Source organism: Gobius niger (genome assembly GCF_951799975.1).
Source record: "Gobius niger genome assembly, chromosome: 14".
In the NCBI taxonomy this organism is placed as follows: Eukaryota; Metazoa; Chordata; class Actinopteri; order Gobiiformes; family Gobiidae; genus Gobius; species Gobius niger.
This window is the reverse complement of record NC_136865.1, coordinates 3,291,973-3,311,666: the sequence shown is the minus strand read 5'-3', so window position 1 is coordinate 3,311,666 and position 19,694 is coordinate 3,291,973. Positions and strand designations below refer to the sequence as shown.

General features: G+C 45.8%; 1 protein-coding gene across 1 annotated transcript; it reads right to left on the bottom strand.

Moving 5' to 3' along the window:
* Window positions 1-5,116: 5,116 nt before the first annotated feature.
* Window positions 5,117-16,947, bottom strand: LOC306973435 (uncharacterized protein). The gene is made up of 2 exons (XM_079570358.1): window positions 16,840-16,947; window positions 5,117-7,850 (listed from the first exon to the last, which is right to left on the bottom strand). Exons 1-2 carry the CDS (start codon window positions 16,842-16,844, stop codon window positions 5,141-5,143), a joined length of 2,715 nt encoding a protein of 904 aa, XP_079426484.1. The 5' UTR covers window positions 16,845-16,947; the 3' UTR covers window positions 5,117-5,140.
* Between the last annotated feature and the right edge of the window lie 2,747 nt (window positions 16,948-19,694).

The window sequence follows — 19,694 nt, the reverse complement described above, 5'->3', positions numbered from 1 at the left end:
TTGAGAACACGTAAGTAAAAGATTGAGGACACGTAAGTAAAAGATTGAGAACACGTAAGTAAAAGATTGAGAACACGTAAGTAAAAGATTGAGAACACGTAAGTAAAAGATTTGGAACAGTAAGTAAAAGATTGAGGACACGTAAGTAAAAGATTTGGAACAGTAAGTAAAAGATTGAGGACACGTAAGTAAAAGATTAAGGACACGTAAGTAAAAGATTGAGGACACGTAAGTAAAAGATTGAGGACACGTAAGTAAAAGATTGAGGACACGTAAGTAAAAGATTGAGAACACGTAAGTAAAAGATTGAGAACACGTAAGTAAAAGATTTGGAACAGTAAGTAAAAGATTGAGGACACGTAAGTAAAAGATTGAGGACACGTAAGTAAAAGATTGAGGACACGTAAGTAAAAGATTGAGGACACGTAAGTAAAAGATTGAGGACACGTAAGTAAAAGATGGAGGACACGTAAGTAAAAGATTGAGAACACGTAAGTAAAAGATTTGGAACAGTAAGTAAAAGATTGAGGACACGTAAGTAAAAGATTTGGAACAGTAAGTAAAAGATTGAGGACACGTAAGTAAAAGATTGAGGACACGTAAGTAAAAGATTGAGGACACGTAAGTAAAAGATTGAGAACACGTAAGTAAAAGATTGAGAACACGTAAGTAAAAGATTTGGAACAGTAAGTAAAAGATTGAGGACACGTAAGTAAAAGATTGAGGACACGTAAGTAAAAGATTGAGGACACGTAAGTAAAAGATTGAGGACACGTAAGTAAAAGATTGGGAACACGTAAGTAAAAGATTGGGAACACGTAAGTAAAAGATTGAGGACACGTAAGTAAAAGATTGAGGACACGTAAGTAAAAGATTGGGAACACGTAAGTAAAAGATTGGGAACACGTAAGTAAAAGATTGAGGACACGTAAGTAAAAGATTGAGGACACGTAAGTAAAAGATTGAGGACACGTAAGTAAAAGATTGAGGACACGTAAGTAAAAGATTGAGGACACGTAAGTAAAAGATTGAGGACACGTAAGTAAAAGATTGAGAACACGTATCTTTACTTTACTGTGCGGATGCGGATATTGACACTCAAATTATGTTCTGTGTAGGAAGTCTTTTAGAAGAGCGGAGGTCTGGGGGTCCTCAGCCTGGACATTTTGAACCAAACATGACATTTTCTGTAATCTGGTGCATTTTAAATTGAGTACTAATTACATTTACATGCAACACTGTCGTTACCCACGTGGCCGTTGAAGTCCCCCAGTAGAACAATGGAGTCCCCAGTCGGAGCACCATCTAGTACCCCTCCCAGGGACTCCAAGAAGGCCAGGTACTCTGCACCGATGTTAGGCCCGTAGGCCGAGACAACGGTGAGAGACCTGTCCCCAACCCGAAGGCGTGAAGGGGTGAACTCCAACACGTGACGGCTGAGCTGGGGGGCTATGAGCAAACCCACCCCAGCCCGCCGCCTCTCCCCGCGGGCAACTCCAGAAAAATGGAGAGTCCAGCCTCTCTCCAGGAGTTGGGATCCGGAACCCAAGCTGTGCGTGGAGGCGAGCCCGACTATATCTAGTCGGTATCTCTCAACCTCCCACACAAGCTCAGGCTCCTTACCCCCCAGCGAAGTGACGTTCCAAGTCCCGAACGCCAGAAGCTGTGCATGTGGACCAGGTCGTCGAGGCACCTGCCTCTGACTGCCACCCAGTCCTCTTGGCACCCGACTCCTATGGATCCCTCTGCGGGTGGTGAGTCCACAGGAGGGCAGGCCCACGTCCCTTCGGGCTGTGCCCGGCCAGGCCCCGTGGGCAGAGGCCCAGCCACCAGGCGCTCGCATTCGAGCCCCAACCCCAGGCCTGGCTCCAGGGTGGGGCCCTGGCTGTGCCATGCCGGGCGGCGTCTCGGTCCAGACAGACATAATTGTGTGTTGAAGAGTTTTTTTTTTTTTTAAATTGTAACTAACCCAGTGTTATCACAAGAGGAATATCTAGCAGTAGAAAGTTTAAAAAATTAAAAAATTAGAAACCAGGCTTTACAGTTGCTTTAAACGTGTGTAAAGTGCAATGCGTTCTGATGGAAAACTATAGCTTGTTTTGCCGCCCATACAGTGCCTCTCGTAAGTATTCATACACCTTGGACTTTTGCACATTTTGTCATGTTTACAACCCTAAACATAAATATTTTATTTGTATTTTTTACTGAACGTTCCCACACAAGTAACAGACAACTGTGAAGTGAAAGCAAAATGATACATGATTCTGTTATTTTTCAAAAAATAGAAAAGTGAAAAGTGGGGCTTGCATAAGTATTCATACAGCATTTTCTGAGTGCATTAAATTGCCTTTATAACATTCCTAATGACGGCAGAATGTTCACACCTTGGCCTAACGGTTAAACAGAGGCCACCTGTGTGTAATCTACTCTCAGTATAATTACAGCAGTTCTTTTAGGCCCTCAGAGCTGTGGTCACTAAACAACATCATGAAGGCCAAGGAGCACCAGAGAGGTCAGGGATAAAGCTGTGGAGAAGTTTAAAGCAGCATTAAGTTATACAAAGATTTCCCAAGATTTAAACATCTCCCGGAGCAACTGTTCAATCCATCATTAGGAAATGGAAAGAGTAAAGCACCACTGTGAACTTACCAAGACACGGCTGTTCACGTAAACTAACAAACTGAACAAGGAGAACACTGGTAAGAAATGCAACCAAGTGCCCCAAGATAACTCTGGAGGAGCTGTGAAGTCCTGCCGCTGAGCTGGGGGAATCTGTACATGGGACAACTATAAGTCTTACTCTACACAAATCTGGCCTTCATGGACGAGTGGAAGAAGAAAGCCATGATTGAAAGGAGGCTTTAAGAAATCCCGTTTGAAGTTTGCTAGAAGTCATATGGAGGACACAGCTCCATGTGGAAGAAGGAGCTTTGGTCAGATGAGAGAAAAATTTAACTTTTTGGCCCAAATGCAAAACGTTATGTATGGAGCAAACCTGACACTGCTCATCGTCCTGAGTGCACCATCCCCAGTGTCAAATATACGGGGGGGAGCATCATGCTGTGGGGCTGCTTTTCCTCAGCGGGGACTGGGGAGATTGTAAGAATAGTTGTGAAGATGGATGGAGGCAAATACGGGGACATTTTGGAGGAAAACCTGCTGGAGTCACAAGAGAACTGAGGCTGGGGCGGAGATTCACCTTCAGCAGGACAATGACCCTAAACACAAAGATAAATCTACAATGGAATGGTTCAATAATAACATATTAATGTGTTAGAATGGCCCAGTCAAAGTCCTGACCTAAATCCTATTGAAAATCTGTGGAATAATCTGAAAACTGCTGTTCACAAACGCTCTCCTTCTAATGTGACAGAGCTTGAGTTGTTTTGTAAAGAGGAATGGGCTAAAATGTCAGTCTCTACATGTGCAAATCTTGTAGAGTCAAAGTATTCACTCATGCTGTATGAATACTTATGCACGCCCCACTTTTCACTTTTCTATTTTTTGAAAAATAACAGAATCATATATCATTTTGCTTTCACTTCACAGTTGTCTGTTACTTGTGTGTGAACATTCAGTAAAAAAATAAAATGTTTAGGGTTGTAAACATGACAAAATGTGCAAAAGTTCAAGGTGTATGAATACTTTCGAGAGGCACTGTATATGGAGGTACAGCAATCACGGGATGTCGGCTCCTGGCGTCGCTGTCAACCAGCGGCCATTGTTTGCATCTTTCAAATGTCTGGAAAATATGGATTTGGTTTTGTGGCTGTTTAAATAATTTCTGCAAATTATGACATTTTGTCCCTGAAACACCCAAGAAATGTGTTAAATGTAATATTTCATTTTGATTTGCTCGTTTTGATCCAGAACCACCACGAAACAATGCAAAAACTATAGAATTGTAAATAAAAATTATTGGTAGTTTGTGATTGTTTCTTATGGAGCACCCCGAACCCGTGTGGTCAAATTACCACACTTTTTCTTCTGTGAAAAAAATAACAAGATAGTTGTGCTTTTTGAAATCTGATTTAATTAAATACACACCATTATATTACCAATGTAAAAGAGGAAAGACAACAGCAACAGCAGTGTTCATTTCAGAGCTGGTAAAGTAGATTTACTGTACGTGTCTGTACTTTACTAAGTAGTATTTATGTTGGGAACTTACTTTTACTCCACTACATTGGAAAGATGAATATAATACTTTCACTCCACTTGAACAAATTCATAATTAATCATTTTTATCATATATTTTAAAGGCCTAATAATGCAAACCCCAGAACAGTAGATGCCACTGACTCACAACAAAGAAGAATGTTTATCCCGTTGTGTTGCCGTGCAGAGGGGAATTCAGGAGTAGGAACATATTTTTGTGTTTTAAAACTGCAACGTTTTTTTTTTTTTTTTTTCAGTCTTATTTAAATGGATTTGTACCTTTCTACTTTGAAAGCTTTAATATTTTCTACAGAAAAAATGTCAGTCCTTTCACTTAAAGAAAAACTATAGGTAACTTGTTAACCATAATAAATCCTTTCCATAGTCCCTCTGGGGGTGAAACAAGTGTTAATGGAATGATGGGGGGCATCTCCCCCTGGTGTCATTGGCCAGAAAAAACACAATTGCAACTTTCCTGCCTCCGGGTCAGAGGCGCAATGCACACTAATAGAATCACGAAGCTAGCAGGCTAATCATGTAAACTGAGCATGCAAAGCTAACTGTGGGCTAGCGCCACTTAAACAGTATTTACGTTTAAGTTTGAGTGAAAATTTTTTATCCTCATTGTGTAATTGGATGTACAAAAACCTCTCTCCCTTTGCTTTTCTGTCAGTGTAGTATTTACTCTCACGGACAATTAATGCTACGTGCTACGTGCTATGACACCTGCAGTGGCGCGTATGGCCTCTAGGGGCATGAAAGCTCTGCTTTAAAGGCACTATACCCATTTTTTTCCCCCATTTTGGTGAAATAGGTAAACCCCTTTTGGTCACATATCGACTATTTGGTTGACCACATACACAACATCAACACATGTGGCTTTTTCCCCCCAAAATTATTACTCATTACAACATGCCTTTATTGGGCAACAATATGTCAGGTATAGGACTTGAGTAAAGTTTCAAAATCAAATGCATGAACATTAAATCTTGTGAGTTCTCCGCAGGAAGTCGTTGACCTGAGCGCGCAGATTCGGGTCACGCACGCGCCTGTCCTTGTTCTTCTGTAAAATTTTAATGCTGTTGGAGCGACAGTACGACCTGACTGGGATCTCTGCTGCCCTCAGGTGGTACTGCGTGGACTTGTGCCAGTCGTTCATTTGGAAGTGCTGAAACTTGGCGTAATTGTTGTACAGTATTTGTTTGGACGTTGGCTCCAGGTCGCGGCGGAGCAGCTCGCTGTAGAGGAGCTCGGCGTCGGCGAGGCTGAGGTTGGACTTGGCGTAGACGTCAGCGAGGTCAATCTCCGTCCTGAAGCAGGAGTCTGGGTACAGAGAGATGACCTCGCGGAGCAAAGCCGCTGTGCTCTTGATCAGCTCCTGACTCACCGCCGCCCTCTGGTGGATCCTCCACATGTAGCACATGGCGAGGCAGGCCTTCAGGAAGCGGCTGTCGGGGCGTTTGTCCAGAGCTTTAGTGGCCAGATCCACCGCGGCCTGGACCGACACGGCTCTGCGGTACAGCTGCAGGAGAGGCTTCATGTGTCTGTGCATTCTGTCGGGACGCCCCAGGACCTTATCCACCAGAGCCTCGGCCTCAGGGCCCACCTCCTGACCGCTCCTCGCACACAGGTACTCCATCCTCAGCAGCAGGTTCTCAGGGTCTCGCTCTGAGGCGTCTCTCAGCTGCTTCAGGAAGTCCCTGCTCTTGCTCTTGTTCTTCTGAGCGTAGAACGAAGCCAGGACATGAGCGCTGAGCCACTCCACTCGCTCCTCCTCCTCCTCCAGGGCCTTCTGGAACAGCCGCGCTGCCAGATCATGGTTCCTCCAGACCTCCATGTGAGTCCAGGCCTTTTCAGCATAGACCTCAGGGAGCAGGTGGTCCCTCTCTGTGGGGTACTCCCTGCTCAGCTCCTCCACTCTCTGCAGGTACTCCTGGCTCTGGTCAGGCTCTCCTCTCTCGTGGTGAAGCCAGGCCAGGTCGCTGTAGTGAACGAGGAGCGCGGGGCCCCTGAGGGCCTCAGAGGCGGAGTTGAAGAGGATCAGGGCCTCGTCAGAGCGCCCCAGTCGGGTCTGGAGGAATCCCAGCAGGTTGTAGATGTGTCCCTTCCAGGGGTTACTTTCATCGGGGAGGAGGTCCTTGAGGTGGTCCCTGATGGAGAACAGAAGCTCCCGGCTGCGCTCCAGATCCCAGGTGAAGTGGCACTGCAGCTCCTCGAGGTGGGCGCTCGGGGAGGACTGCTGGAGCTCCGCTTGGATGGAGTCCCAGCCTCTTCCTGTTAAGCTTTCTATGGCCTTTACGCTGTTGTCTTTGAAGAAGGACTCATGATTGATGAGAGTGGCCTTCCTGTGGTACTCTAAGCATCGGGGGATGTCACTCAGGTCGTGCTGGAGGTGTTTGGCGTATCGGTTGTACAGCATCTGTGTTTCGGGTGGCTCCAAGCGCTTCTGCAGCAGTGTTTGGTACATCTCACCCGCTTTGGCACAATCATATTTACCATAAAGATCTGCCAGGTCGATCTCCTTCACCAGCGCCGTATGGGGGTACAACGATATCACCTCCTTCAGCAGAGACACGCCTTTCTCCAGTAGGTGGCGCTTTGAAGCTCCGTCTCTCTTAAACAGGACTCTCCACTTGTAGCAGAGTGCGGTGCAGCGCTTCACATAGCGACTGTCGGGGTGTTTCTCCAGAGCCTCCTCTGCCCAGTAGATGGCCACGTCCAGGGCTTTTGTTAGGCGGTAGTACCTCAGTGCAGGCTTCAGGCCGCTGTAGCTGCTGTGGGCACTCTCTACAATGCGGGACATCAGTGCGGCCACCTCCTCCTCCTCCACATACTCCTCTCTCTTCACTCGCTGACTGAGGTACTCCACGCTCAGGTACATGTTCTCTGGATCCTCCTCATGAGCTCTCTGCACCTTCAGTAGCGCCTCTGGGGGCACCCCGGTCGGGCGGTGTTTGTGGGCGCTCATGAGGGCGATGGCCTGAGAGCTGCGCCACTCCACACGCTCCGGCTGCTCCTCCAGCGCACGATCAAACAGCTCTGCGGCTTCTAGCTTCTGCTGCGGACCCAACGTCATCAGAGTCCAGGCCTTCTCCGCCAGCACCTCAGGGAGCAGTGGGTCCTCTGCAGGGTCATACCTCTCTGAAGGGTGGTCCCTCTCAGTCTCTGAGGGGCGGCATCTCTCTATGGGGTGGTCCCTCTCTGTCTCTGTGGTGGTGTCCCTCTCTGTGGGGTAGTCCCTCTCTGTGGGCCGGTCCCTCTCAGTCTCTGAGGGGCGGTATCTCTCTATGGGGTGGTCCCTCTCTGTGGGGTAGTCCCCCTCTGTGGGCCGGTCCCTCTCTGTGGGGTACTGCCTGCTCAGCTCCTCCACCCTCTGCAGGTACTCCTGGCACAGGGCAGGCTCTCCTCTCTCGTGGTGAAGCCAGGCCAGGTCACTGTAGTTGACGAGGAGCTCGGGGCCCCTGAGGGCTTCAGAGGCGGAGCTGAAGAGGCTCAAGGCCTTGTCGGAGTGCCCCAGTCGGGTCTGGAGGAAGCCCAGCAGGTTGTAGATGTGTCCTCTCCAGGGGTTACTCTCATCGGGGCAGATATCGAGGAGTTTCTCCCGGAGCTGTAGAAGTGTAACATGATTGGAGCTCAGGCCCCAGGTGAAGTGGCACTGCAGCGCCCCCAGGTGGCGCTCTGAGGGAGGTGCACTGTGGAAGGAACAGGGACAATTAGCACAAGGAACTTTAACCCTAACAATTAATACAATACAATTAATATTTCACAGGCAAAGTATGCTGTGTTAATGTAATCTGGTGCCTGGGACATGGCCTTATTTTACGTTTGTAAAATGTGTTTTTGTTGCTGCACCTTTAAATGCATGTTTCTTAGTTTTGCGCACCTGGCCTGTCACCACGGCAACATGGTCACGGGAACAATTGTCCAAAATTTAAAGGGCCAGACGGCGATTTAAAGTACTGTGATTGGAAAGAACAAATCAAAGGGCTTTTGGGTACTCAGGATCTAACAGAGGCAAGGAAAGTAAGCATTGTGTTGAGAGCAACTGGAGAGGCAAAACGGCAAATTACAGTTTTAGATGCTGATGAAAAAGATCAGACTGCTAAAACTTTCGTTTATTTAGATTCTCTTTATGGTGACCAGACACCAGTACCAATCTTGAGGTCGAAATTCTTTAGCTGTACACAAGGATTAGAAGAGCCTGTGCAATCCTTCATTTTAAGGCTGCACGAATTGTATTGTAGGCTGCAACGTCAAGACGCTGATAATGCCCCCTCCGGAAGTGCTTTGTGAGACCAACTGCTGCTCGGACTCTGTGATGGTCCTCTAGCCCAAGCCTTGAAAGTCTACGCTCGCCGCAACCCTGACATGGAATTCGCTGACTTGCGCCTGGAAGCTTTGCAGCTGGACTCGGAATATGGCCGTACACAACCAGAGGTAACATGCTCAGCCATCAATAAACAATATGGCTCTCCTAGACCCCCACCCGATGCTGACTGGAAGGACCAATTAAAACGTGAGATCATGGACGATGTGAAAGCGCAGAGGAAAGGTATTACACAAGACATCGTTGCAGAGCTCAAATCACTGCTGCAGCCAGGATCACCCGACCCAGTTCTCTGAATCCAACATGGAACCAGCAGTACACACCCTGACCAAACAACGATCGGGATGAGCAAGGTAGAGCCATCTTCCATCGCTGTGGAAAAGCAGGCCACATAGCCTCACACAAGCTAAGCTTGTGTGATGCTGATGCTGCTGGTTTCAAACAAGCTAAGCTTTGGAAGGACCCTACCTTGTTCCGACTAAGGGCTGCTAATGGGTTAGAAATACCTTACATTGGTTGTACAGTACTAGACCTAGAGGTTGAGGGTATTGAAGTTCCGGGACGAGCCGAGGAGTGGTAATTGTTGAGGATGAAAAGTGCACACACCCTTTCATTGTTGGTATGAATGTCATCATGGCTGGTTGGGATAACCTGTTTAAATGTTCTAGATAGTCTGCGCTTCCACAACCTTTAAAGAACAGAAGGCCTGGAGGGATGCGTTTGCCGCCTGTCGCCATGTTCAGGTTGCCCCTGCTGAGGATATGTCAGACTAGCTTCCAAACGTCATCTCACAGTCCCTCCACAGAGTGAGTTGTTGGTGTGGGGTCATACAAAAAGGGGTCCGCGAGGGTCAGACTACTGTGCCCTTTTAGAAGCTATGCCAGATGCTTGCGGTGGTGACGTGGGTGTTGTGAAGGCCCTGGTTGAAGTGAGGAAAGGTAGGGTTCCTGTGCGTGTTTGTAATCCCCATCTGTATAGTGTTTCCATAGGTCGCTTTCAAAAATTGGGTCGTCTCTACTGCATTGATGAATCTGACATGCATGGCTCCAATGATCTAGCCCTGTCTCTTGGGCAGGATGGTGTTGTGCAAGTGACCCTGGTAGATGCTGCAGTTGCTGCCACAAGTTCGGAACCACCGACCGATGTGAGCATGTTTGGAGATAGGCCGGATTTGTCTGAACAAAAACGGGGAGAGATATGCGCCCTTCTGCACAAATGGGAGAGGGTGTTTGCCCAGCATGAGGAAGATTTTGGCCGGACTAACCTGGTGCAGCACAGGATCCCTACAGGAGACGCTGCTCCCACACGAGAGAGGTACCGGCCAATACCACCCATGTTGTACAAAGAAATGAAGACCCTCATATCCAGTATGCTTGAAAAAGGGCCCTGGGCTGTCCCTATAGTCCTTGTGCGCAAAAAGGACGGTAGTTGGCGCTTTTCCATGGACTATAGGAAACTAAATGCTAACCCATAAAGACGCCTTTCCGTTACCTCATATTGAAGAGACATTAACCAGCTTAAGCCAGTCCGAGTGGTTTTCGACCCTCGAAATGCATCCAGACGACCAAGAAAAAACTGTGTTTACCACCCCGCTTGGCCTGTACGAATTTGAACGTATGCCGTTCGGACTTTGTAATGCGCCGGCGACATTCCAGCGGCTAATGCAGCAGTGTTTGAATGGACAGATAGCAGAGTCACTATTAGTGTATTTAGATGACATCATTATATACTCTGCTAACTTTGCTTCCCATCTCCAGCATCTCGACCAGGTGTTTGAGACAAGACCTTGGCCCAGATCCGACAGCAGTTTTATTGGCCTGGCATGGAGGGGGAGGTACGCACGTTGCATGAAAAATGCGTCATGTGTAGCCTGCAGAAAAGCCGCATTGAGCCTAGAGCCCCACTCCACCCGATTGCAGCTACCTACCCGCTTGAGATTATTGGGTTAGAGTTTAGAACTTTAGGCCGACCCACTGATACCTGCCAGAACATTCTTGTTGCTACCGACCTGTTCACCCGTTTTGCGTGGGCTATACCCACCACTGACCAGTCCACACAAACGACAGTAAAAGTGCTTTGGAAGAATATAATACAGCAGTTTGGCTGTCCTGCGCGCTTTCATTCCGATCGTGGTCCAAATTTCGAGTCTGCCTTAATGCAACAACTCTGCGATTTGTACGGCATAGCTAAAAGCAGAACAACATCTTACCATCCCGTCGGTTATGGTTGCGTCGAACGGTTCAACCAAACATTGCTAAACATGCTCCGTTCTTTAGAAGAGGAGAAGCAACGCTGTTGGCAAAACTACTTGCCGGAGTTGATCCACGCCTACAATAACACGGTGCACAGTGCCACAGGTTATGCACCCTCATTTTTGATGTTCGGTAGGCACCTTCGACTGCCTGTAGACGTAGGCTTAGGTATGGGCTCCCAGCAGCTTCAGTTCGATCCAGCCGGATGGGTGAAAGACAACCATAACAAACTCACCTTTGCTTACAACATTGCGCGTCAAAAAGCAGTTGATTCGGCCTCCCAACACAAACAGCAGTTTGACAAAAGAGCTAAAGCCTTGCCTCTGGTACCTGGGGAACGTGTGTGGCTTCGAAATAGACGCAGGGAGGGGACGGGTAAGCTTGGTGCTTGGTGGGACCCCAAACCTTATGTAATTTTTGGACTCTGTGGGGGATACTGGAGGGGTGTATAGAGTGCGTCCCGAGAAAGGTGGCCGTGAACAGACTGTACACAGAAATGCTCTTAAAGTATACACGGCACCTCCGCTTGAATCTGAGCCACCTCAATCAGAACCATCCCCTCAAGCTCAAGGGCTTGAGCTGCCCATGTTTTATGGACTTCCACCAGTAGCGCCTGAGCCACAGTTGATGGACCCTGGTAATGTGCCCCGCCGTTCTGTACGTGTGAACCTTGGACACTGCCGACACGTTATAGAGACTAGTTTGTGTGTTGCAGGGACTGGCAACTATAAGGTGTGGGGGGGTGTAATATGGTGCCTGGGACATGGCCTTATTTTACGTTTGCTGTGTTTTTGTTGCTGCACCTTTAAATGCATGTTTTTTAAGTTTTGCGCAACTGGCCTGTCACCACGGCAACATAGCCCTGTGTGGAACAATTGTCCAATCCGCTACGCCCACAATCAACACACCTGTGCTACGGCAGGACAAGGGAAGACAAAAGAAGTGTTTGGGGCTACACAAAGGAAGAAAACAGGGGCGAGCATTGGAGGGAGAGACACACCAGCAGCAGCACCAGCAGCACCAGCAGCATCAGTAGCATCAGCAGCACCAGCAGCATCAGCAGCATCAGCAGCACCAGCAGCATCAGTAGCATCAGCAGCATCAGCAGCATCAGCAGCATCAGCAGCACCAGCAGGATCAGTAACATCAGCAGCACCAGCAGCATCAGCAGCACCAGCAGCATCAGCAGGATCAGCAGCATCAGCAGCACCAGCAGGATCAGCAGGATCAGCAGCATCAGCAGCACCAGCAGCATCAGCAGCACCAGCAGGATCAGCAGCATCAGCAGCACCAGCAGGATCAGCAGGATCAGCAGCATCAGCAGCACCAGCAGCATCAGCAGCACCAGCAGCATCAGCAGCACCAGCAGCATCAGCAGCATCAGCAGCATCAGCAGCATCAGCAGCACCAGCAGCATCAGCAGCACCAGCAGCATCAGCAGCATCAGCAGCATCAGCAGCACCAGCAGCATCAGCAGCACCAGCAGCACCAGCAGCACCAGCAGCATCAGCAGCACCAGCAGCATCAGCAGCATCAGCAGCACCAGCAGCATCAGCAGCACCAGCAGCATCAGCAGCACCAGCAGCATCAGCAGCACCAGCAGGATCAGTAGCATCAGTAGCATCAGCAGCACCAGCACCAGCATCAGCAGCATCAGCAGCACCAGCAGCATCAGCAGCATCAGCAGCATCAGCAGCACCAGCAGCACCAGCAGCATCAGTAGCATGATCAGCACCAGCAGCACCAGCAGCATCATCAGCACCAGCAGCACCAGCAGCACCAGCAGCACCAGCAGCATCAGTAGCATCAGCAGCACCAGCACCAGCATCAGCAGCATCAGCAGCACCAGCAGCATCAGCAGCATCAGCAGCATCAGCAGCACCAGCAGCACCAGCAGCATCAGTAGCATGATCAGCACCAGCAGCACCAGCAGCATCATCAGCACCAGCAGCACCAGCAGCACCAGCAGCATCAGTAGCATCAGCAGCACCAGCAACACCAGCAGCATCAGCAGCACCAGAAGCACCAACAGCATCAGCAGCACCAGCAGCACCAGCAGCACCAACAGCATCAGCAGCACCAGCAGCACCAGCAGCACCAGCAACACCAGCAGCATCAGTAGCATCAGCAGCACCAGCAGCACCAGCAGCATCAGCAGCACCAGCAGCACCAGCAGCACCAACAGCATCAGCAGCACCAGCAGCACCAGCAGCACCAGCAGCAGTAGCAGGACGGAAACATCCAGTGACCAAGCTGGGTTGAGCACCACGGCGCCGATCACACGCAACGGCAGGGGGAACCCAGCCTTGCCTGTGAGCAACGTGTAGGCTATATTCACTAGTGGTGCTCGTTGTGGGCCTTATGTCCTGGGTTTGGGGGGTGTTTGTACGTGGGCTTCGCGCTGTCCTCTGCATACTCTGGCAGGTGCAGGCGGACGGGAAACGGCTGGGGATCTGGAAGATCGGGCTGACGGACCGGGAAGTGCTGTGTTATTTCACACACGCAGCGGCAGAGGAAACTCTGCCTGGCTCGTGAGTATCCTACACTGTAACGGCGTTTTAAATCAAGATCGCCTCTGGCGTTGGCGTCACGCCTGTCCGCTGTGTGCTGGCCTTTTTTTCTGTGTTGTGGTGCAGAGAGGTGTCCGTCGCGGAGCTGTGCCTGTCGCTGTCGCGGAGCAGTGCCTGTACAGGCTTCGTCGGCGGACCTGGCCTGGATGCTCCGGGACTGTCCTTTTTAGTTTAGTTTGTGCCCGTGCCTTTTTTTTAAACTAGCTATTTTAAACTTTGTTCTGCAGGTTATTACCTTGTCCAACTTTATTTACATTTCTTAATAAATTGTGAACCTTTTAACTGTTTTTTGGTCACACCAACCACTCTCGCCACCAGTGTATTCTCCCTCCCTAACCACTCGACCATTAGATGCACACCGTTTAAGCCATAGACACAAACCCCTCCTTACATTAACAGTTATTGTGCAAATAAAAAAAAAAACGAATCTACATGGTGTCAGAAGAGGGATTCATTGCAAAGTCTGCACCGTCCATGAAGACAGTTGGAGCCGCTGGCAAAAAGGAAAAAGACAAGCTTTTCACCACCAGAAAAAATCAATAAAGACGGACAGACTCCGGCGTCCAGTCCAGATCCTCTCGTCTTCGACGACAATGTCTCTGAAAGCTGGCGTAAGTTCGAGCAAGAATATGATATTTCATAGCCGTAGCCCATAGTGACAAAAATGCCTAAACTAAGGCCTATATTCTCCTCAATCTGGTGGGACCTGAGGCCATAGAAAAAGAGTGATCATCATTCACGCCCCAGCAGTAATGATGGCGTTATAACATCCGTGGAGTCAAGAGAGAGTTCAAGGAGATTTGCATTCCTGAAACCAACGTTATAATGGAAAGACACAACTTCAACATAAGACAGCAGAAACCAGGAGAAACGACAGAAGCATATGTGAGCATATTAAGAAACAAAAATTTTCCAACTTTGGAGCATTACAAGATGAGCTAATCAGGTTAGTGTGCGGTATCAGCAGTGACAGCGTCAGACGCTTCCTTCTCAAAGAGACTGAATTGACACTTGCCAAAGCAGTGCGCATTTGTCAAATAAACAAGCTCACCGACACAGCAAAGCCCTCTCTACTCCGAAGCACATGACTTATGCTAGTGTAGACACTTTAAAACTAAACACTGCCACACATTCAAAACCAACCAATACAAGAAAACACAAGAAAAGGTATTCACAAGCATCATCTCGCTGCAAGAATTGTGGTGGTTCACATCCAGCCAAACGTGTGCAATGCCCTGCACTGCAACAATGTCACAATTGCAAGAAGTACAACCATTTCAAAAATCAGTGCAGGTCTGCAAAGCCACATTAAAGAGGCAGACAAGTGGATACAAATCTCACCAGATTCTTCAGATAGTGCAGAGACTTTTACCATTAAACATTTGACGCTCGAGGGTGAAGACGGCCACAAAAAAAAAGGCTACTGTTCAGTAACAGTTGGACATAAGGCTCTCAAACTAAAAGTTGATACAGGAGCAAAATATAACGTGATTTCCCTGGACACCTGTAAAGACATTTGCCAAAGTAAGCTTTGAACGACAGATATTTGAGGAATACAAGGACTTATTTAAAGATGAGCTTGGTGATTCGCCTGGATGCAGCTTGCACCCAATGCAATACCAGTCGTCAACTCTACACGGCGCATTCCTGTGCCAATGCAACAAAAAGTGGAAAAAGAACTACAAAGAATGCAGCAACTTGGAGTAGTCGAACCGGTGGACAAGCCAAATGAATAGGTTTCAATCATGGTTGCCACACACAAAAAGGATACCTGATACCTGTCCAAATTGCCCAAACGACAGAGACGATTATTATCATGCACTCTGGAAATGTCCATTAGTTCAAAGTTTTTGGTTAGGGATAATAAATAGGTTGTCCAAAATGGTGGGTTTTATTATACCAATCAGTCCAATTTTAGCGCTCCTTGGTGACCTGTCCTCATTGGATATACCCCGCCATATCAAGCAATTTACAGCTTTCACCTTAGCCCAAAAAACTATTTTGTCAAAGTGGAAAGATAAACAGAATTTGTCAACCAACCTATGGCTGACCTTACTCACAGACCATTCAAACATGGAAAAAATGACAGCATCCATAAATAATAAAATGCAAATTTATTCTAAAATATGGCTCCCCTTTCTAAGCTATTTGGAAGCTGACTCCCCTACTAGTCCTCAGCGTGATTAGTTACATCATTTGACGATGACGGTATAATAATACTACTAATAATAATACTAATAATAACAATAATAATAATAACAATAATAATAATAATAATAATAATATAAAATAAAAATAAAAATGAATGGTGTGTGCGTGCGCGTGTGTAATAATGACAATAATAATCCATAAGTACCGTGGTCATGCAACTACTCATTTGAATAACACTTTCTCGTTTATTCCCATTTAATTTTTCTTTTTTTTCTTCTTTTTTTCCCCCTTTCCGTTTCTGGAATGCTTTGTGCTGAAGTGTATGTTTATTGCATTTTTTTGTACGGTTCCTTGTTTTGTTTTGTTTCATTCTGTCTTGTCTTGATAATACTGACAGTCGAGGTATTGTCACTGTTGTTAATGTTGTCCTGGTTTTAGTCTGTTAAAAGTATTGTCATTTATGTTGTAAACGTTTAAAAGAAAAAAAAAAAAGGAGGTAGACGATGTGTGGCTCCTTTTGGTAAATGAAACTGGATCAAGCTTCGTCTCTTCTCAACACATTTGCAAATCCTTTCGGCAGGTTCAAATTCCTGAGGATGCCATTTGGTTACAGCCTCTGAGGTGTTTCAAAAGGAGCAGAATTTCACAGGATATCCAGGTGCAGTGATCATTGATGACATTTTGATCGGAGGAAAAGGAGTCGAAGAACATGAGCACAACCTCAAGACAGTGTTGGAGCGTGACAGACAAGTAAAGCTCAGATTAAACCCAAAAACGTGCAAAGAGGTGTGCTACGTTGGTCATATCATCACCAAAAAAAGGACTCAGAGTCCAGAGTACCAGAGTCTCTTTGGATCAAACAGATGTATAATACAGAGAAAAGTTACATTTTGATGTAAAAATATATTGTTTTAAGCAGAAAAAAAATTGCAACTTTGGAAAAAGGGCCCGTGAGATCAGGCATTTTACCCCGCAACAATCATAAAAAAAGCTCATGAAATTCTGGAGGGACTGGCTTGTATATGATCTGAGCCTGAACAGTAAAGGACGTGGAGATGTTTGACTTTTGGAAACAGCTATTACAAAAAGCTACATAACTCTAAGAATCTAAATCAATGTTGTATATCTTTCACACTTTTTCTAAAGGATACAAACTTTCTGTTTGCCTGTTTTCTGTGATTGTTTTTGACGTGGACTCATTTTCATCTAGAGTCTGTGAGTTTAGTTTGAACAGAAAATAAATCTTTGCAGTGACACTGAATCACCCTTAAGTTTAGATCAAACATGTGCGTGCTCAAAACTTTCCTCTTTCACGGTTTCACTTTGCACAAACTGCTTTTATTTCAGATGTTTTATAGTCTAAACTAATACAGTCACTCACCTCATTCTGAATCCGAGCTACAGCCAGAAGACTCCGGAGAACACCGGGATCAGGTTCACTCCTGCCTAGTCCTGGGTCAGACTTGGTTCTGACTCAGTGGAAGAAACTAGAATGTTTCATTTTCACTTTCAGGAAAAACGAAACTTACCAACAGGGGCGTGTGCAAAGGGGGGGGAGGAGGGGGAGGGGGAGGGGGAGGCAGGGATTAGATCAACTAACAACATTTCCAAAAGCCTGGAACATAATAAGGACATATACAGTATATTCAAAACAAGCAACAGGCATTTTTATTATTTTTTTCCAAGACTGTGCATGGCATAATTGTCCTTCACCATGAGCATATAGGAGAGTTAAGACTAGTTATTTTTTGCAAGGAATATTTATTTTTCTTGGTGTAAAAGTTGGATTAACACCAATAAAGCAGAATCTAATCAAACCCATGAATAATTGTAATAATATAAAAACCTGTCCCAGATCAGCTGAGCTCGACTGGGTCACGTGACGTGACTTGTGGCTGCACGAATGTTGGCAAATACTACAACAGAGTGTTAGGGCCATGTTGTGACAGGGGGAAAAGAAAAAAAAAGAATTTATGTTCAAGAATGAAAATCTATGAGAAAAAAAGTAGCAAATTTATGTGATTTTGAAAAAAAAAAAATAGCAAAGCTGCGTGAAAAAAGTAAGTTTATAAAGAAAATGTGTTTAATGAAAACATAAATTATGATTAAGTCTAAGTCAACATTGGTTATTTCTCCCAGATGGAAATGAGCTCTATATGTTTAAGTGTGACATCACACACAATAATAAGCCTCTTCAGGGCCAAACTGTTGAGAGTTCTATGACAAACACAGCCAAAAACACAACTCTATGAGAAGCTCCAGCTGAAAAATGGGCCAACAACTGTTTTATTTTCAGATATAATATATTTAAATTAGCCTTTATTGTTAATTGATGATTAATGTCAGAAAAGCAGTACTATATCTGTGTGAGCAGATGTTTAAAAAGAGTCTCAAATCAGCTAAATCACATTATAGTGAATAGAGCTCCACAGTCCCGGGTGTGACCCCAGTGTCGGGGTCCAACATTAAAAATCCCATGTATTTATAGCATTGACTTTTAGAAAAAAATCAACTAAGACTTTGACATCACAGTACCGGCGAATCATATGTGCTAACTCAGACATGAAACATACAAGGGAGTGGGTGGCACTGTGGAGCTCTATTCACCTTATTCCTAGGGCTGCTCGATTATTGAAAAAATAATAATCACGATTATTTTTGTCATAATTGAAATCACGATTATTCAAATGATTATTTGTTGCCTTTAACAAAAACTCTTTAGTTTATTTATATATTTATCAATAAATAAAACTTTGTGTTCTATACTGATCAGATTAGGATTAGTTTAGCAACATTTATTTATCTCAGATTATTTCCCAACACAAATGATAGGTCTTATTAAACACCAAAAAATGCAAATTATGAAGATTTTTTTTTACAACTGTGGAAATATGTGTCTTCTTGTTTTCAGTTTTCTAAATAATATAATATGTTCTTAGCTTAAAGTGAGATAACAGTTGTTTCTCTGCTATCTCTTGTGACCTCCTGTTGACCTAAGCTGGCCTTCCTGCTAACCATGCAATAAAGTTAGATTACAGTTGTCCACTTGTTGTTACAGTTGTATTTACGACATCTGTTTAAAGACATCTATTTTAGTGTCCTGGTAAAGAATGCTTTGTTGTAAACCACTCTCTGTGGTATAAAAGCTGGCTGCTTTGCTCTCCTGCGACTGTCTTCACGCTGTCATCTTGTTCTAATAAAGGCTCTAAGAACTGCTTTGCTTTTAGCATTTTTATTAGCATTTTTGCTAGCCACAACGTCCACATAACCCTGTTTTGTCAACATGACTGTGATGGAGTGATGTGTTTTTATGCATGTCCTTTGTGTCTCTACAGGAGGACTGACCACAACCATCAGTGTCTGCACAGGAGGACTGACCACAACCATCAGTGTCTGCACAGGAGGACTGACCACAACCATCAGTGTCTGCACAGGAGGACTGACCACAACCATCAGTGTCTGCACAGGAGGACTGACCACAACCATCAGTGTCTCTACAGGAGGACTGACCACAACCATCAGTGTCTGCACAGGAGGACTGACCACAACCATCAGTGTCTGCACAGGAGGACTGACCACAACCATCAGTGTCTGCACAGGAGGACTGACCACAACCATCAGTGTCTGCACAGGAGGACTGACCACAACCATCAGTGTCTGCACAAGAGGACTGACCACAACCATCAGTGTCTGCACAGGAGGACTGACCAGCCACATCCACCTCACTCTGAAGTCCAGTCGTCTCTGTGTCGGCTCTGGGACTAGTGTTTGAGGCTCATGCTGGTTCCTCCTGAGGCACTTCAGACAGGCCTTAGATCATTATGAGATTAGTGCAATGATTTTGAATTTCACATGTTTAGCTAAGGCTTTCTCATAACTATATTCTCATATTATTATCATTGACTTCATATTTATTTCTTTTGGGGAAAAGTCCAGCTCATAAGCATAACAACAAAGCTACTGTAATCCTGTTTTAAACTGGGTGAAAGAATATTGACAGTATTATTGGTTTGTGTTAAATGATCCACTGTGTAAATTACATTACGGTGTTCATTAATAAACTACAGCATCTGTTTTTACTTGTAGTAGTAGTAGTACAATTATGCCTTGTTGGTTGCAGTATGTTTATTATTTTAGAGCTATCATTTTCTTCTATTCCAACATGATTTAACTGATTCTCGGAAAATTCAACAAGGTTTAGAAAGTATACAAACCCTTTATGCAGTGATGCAGTAA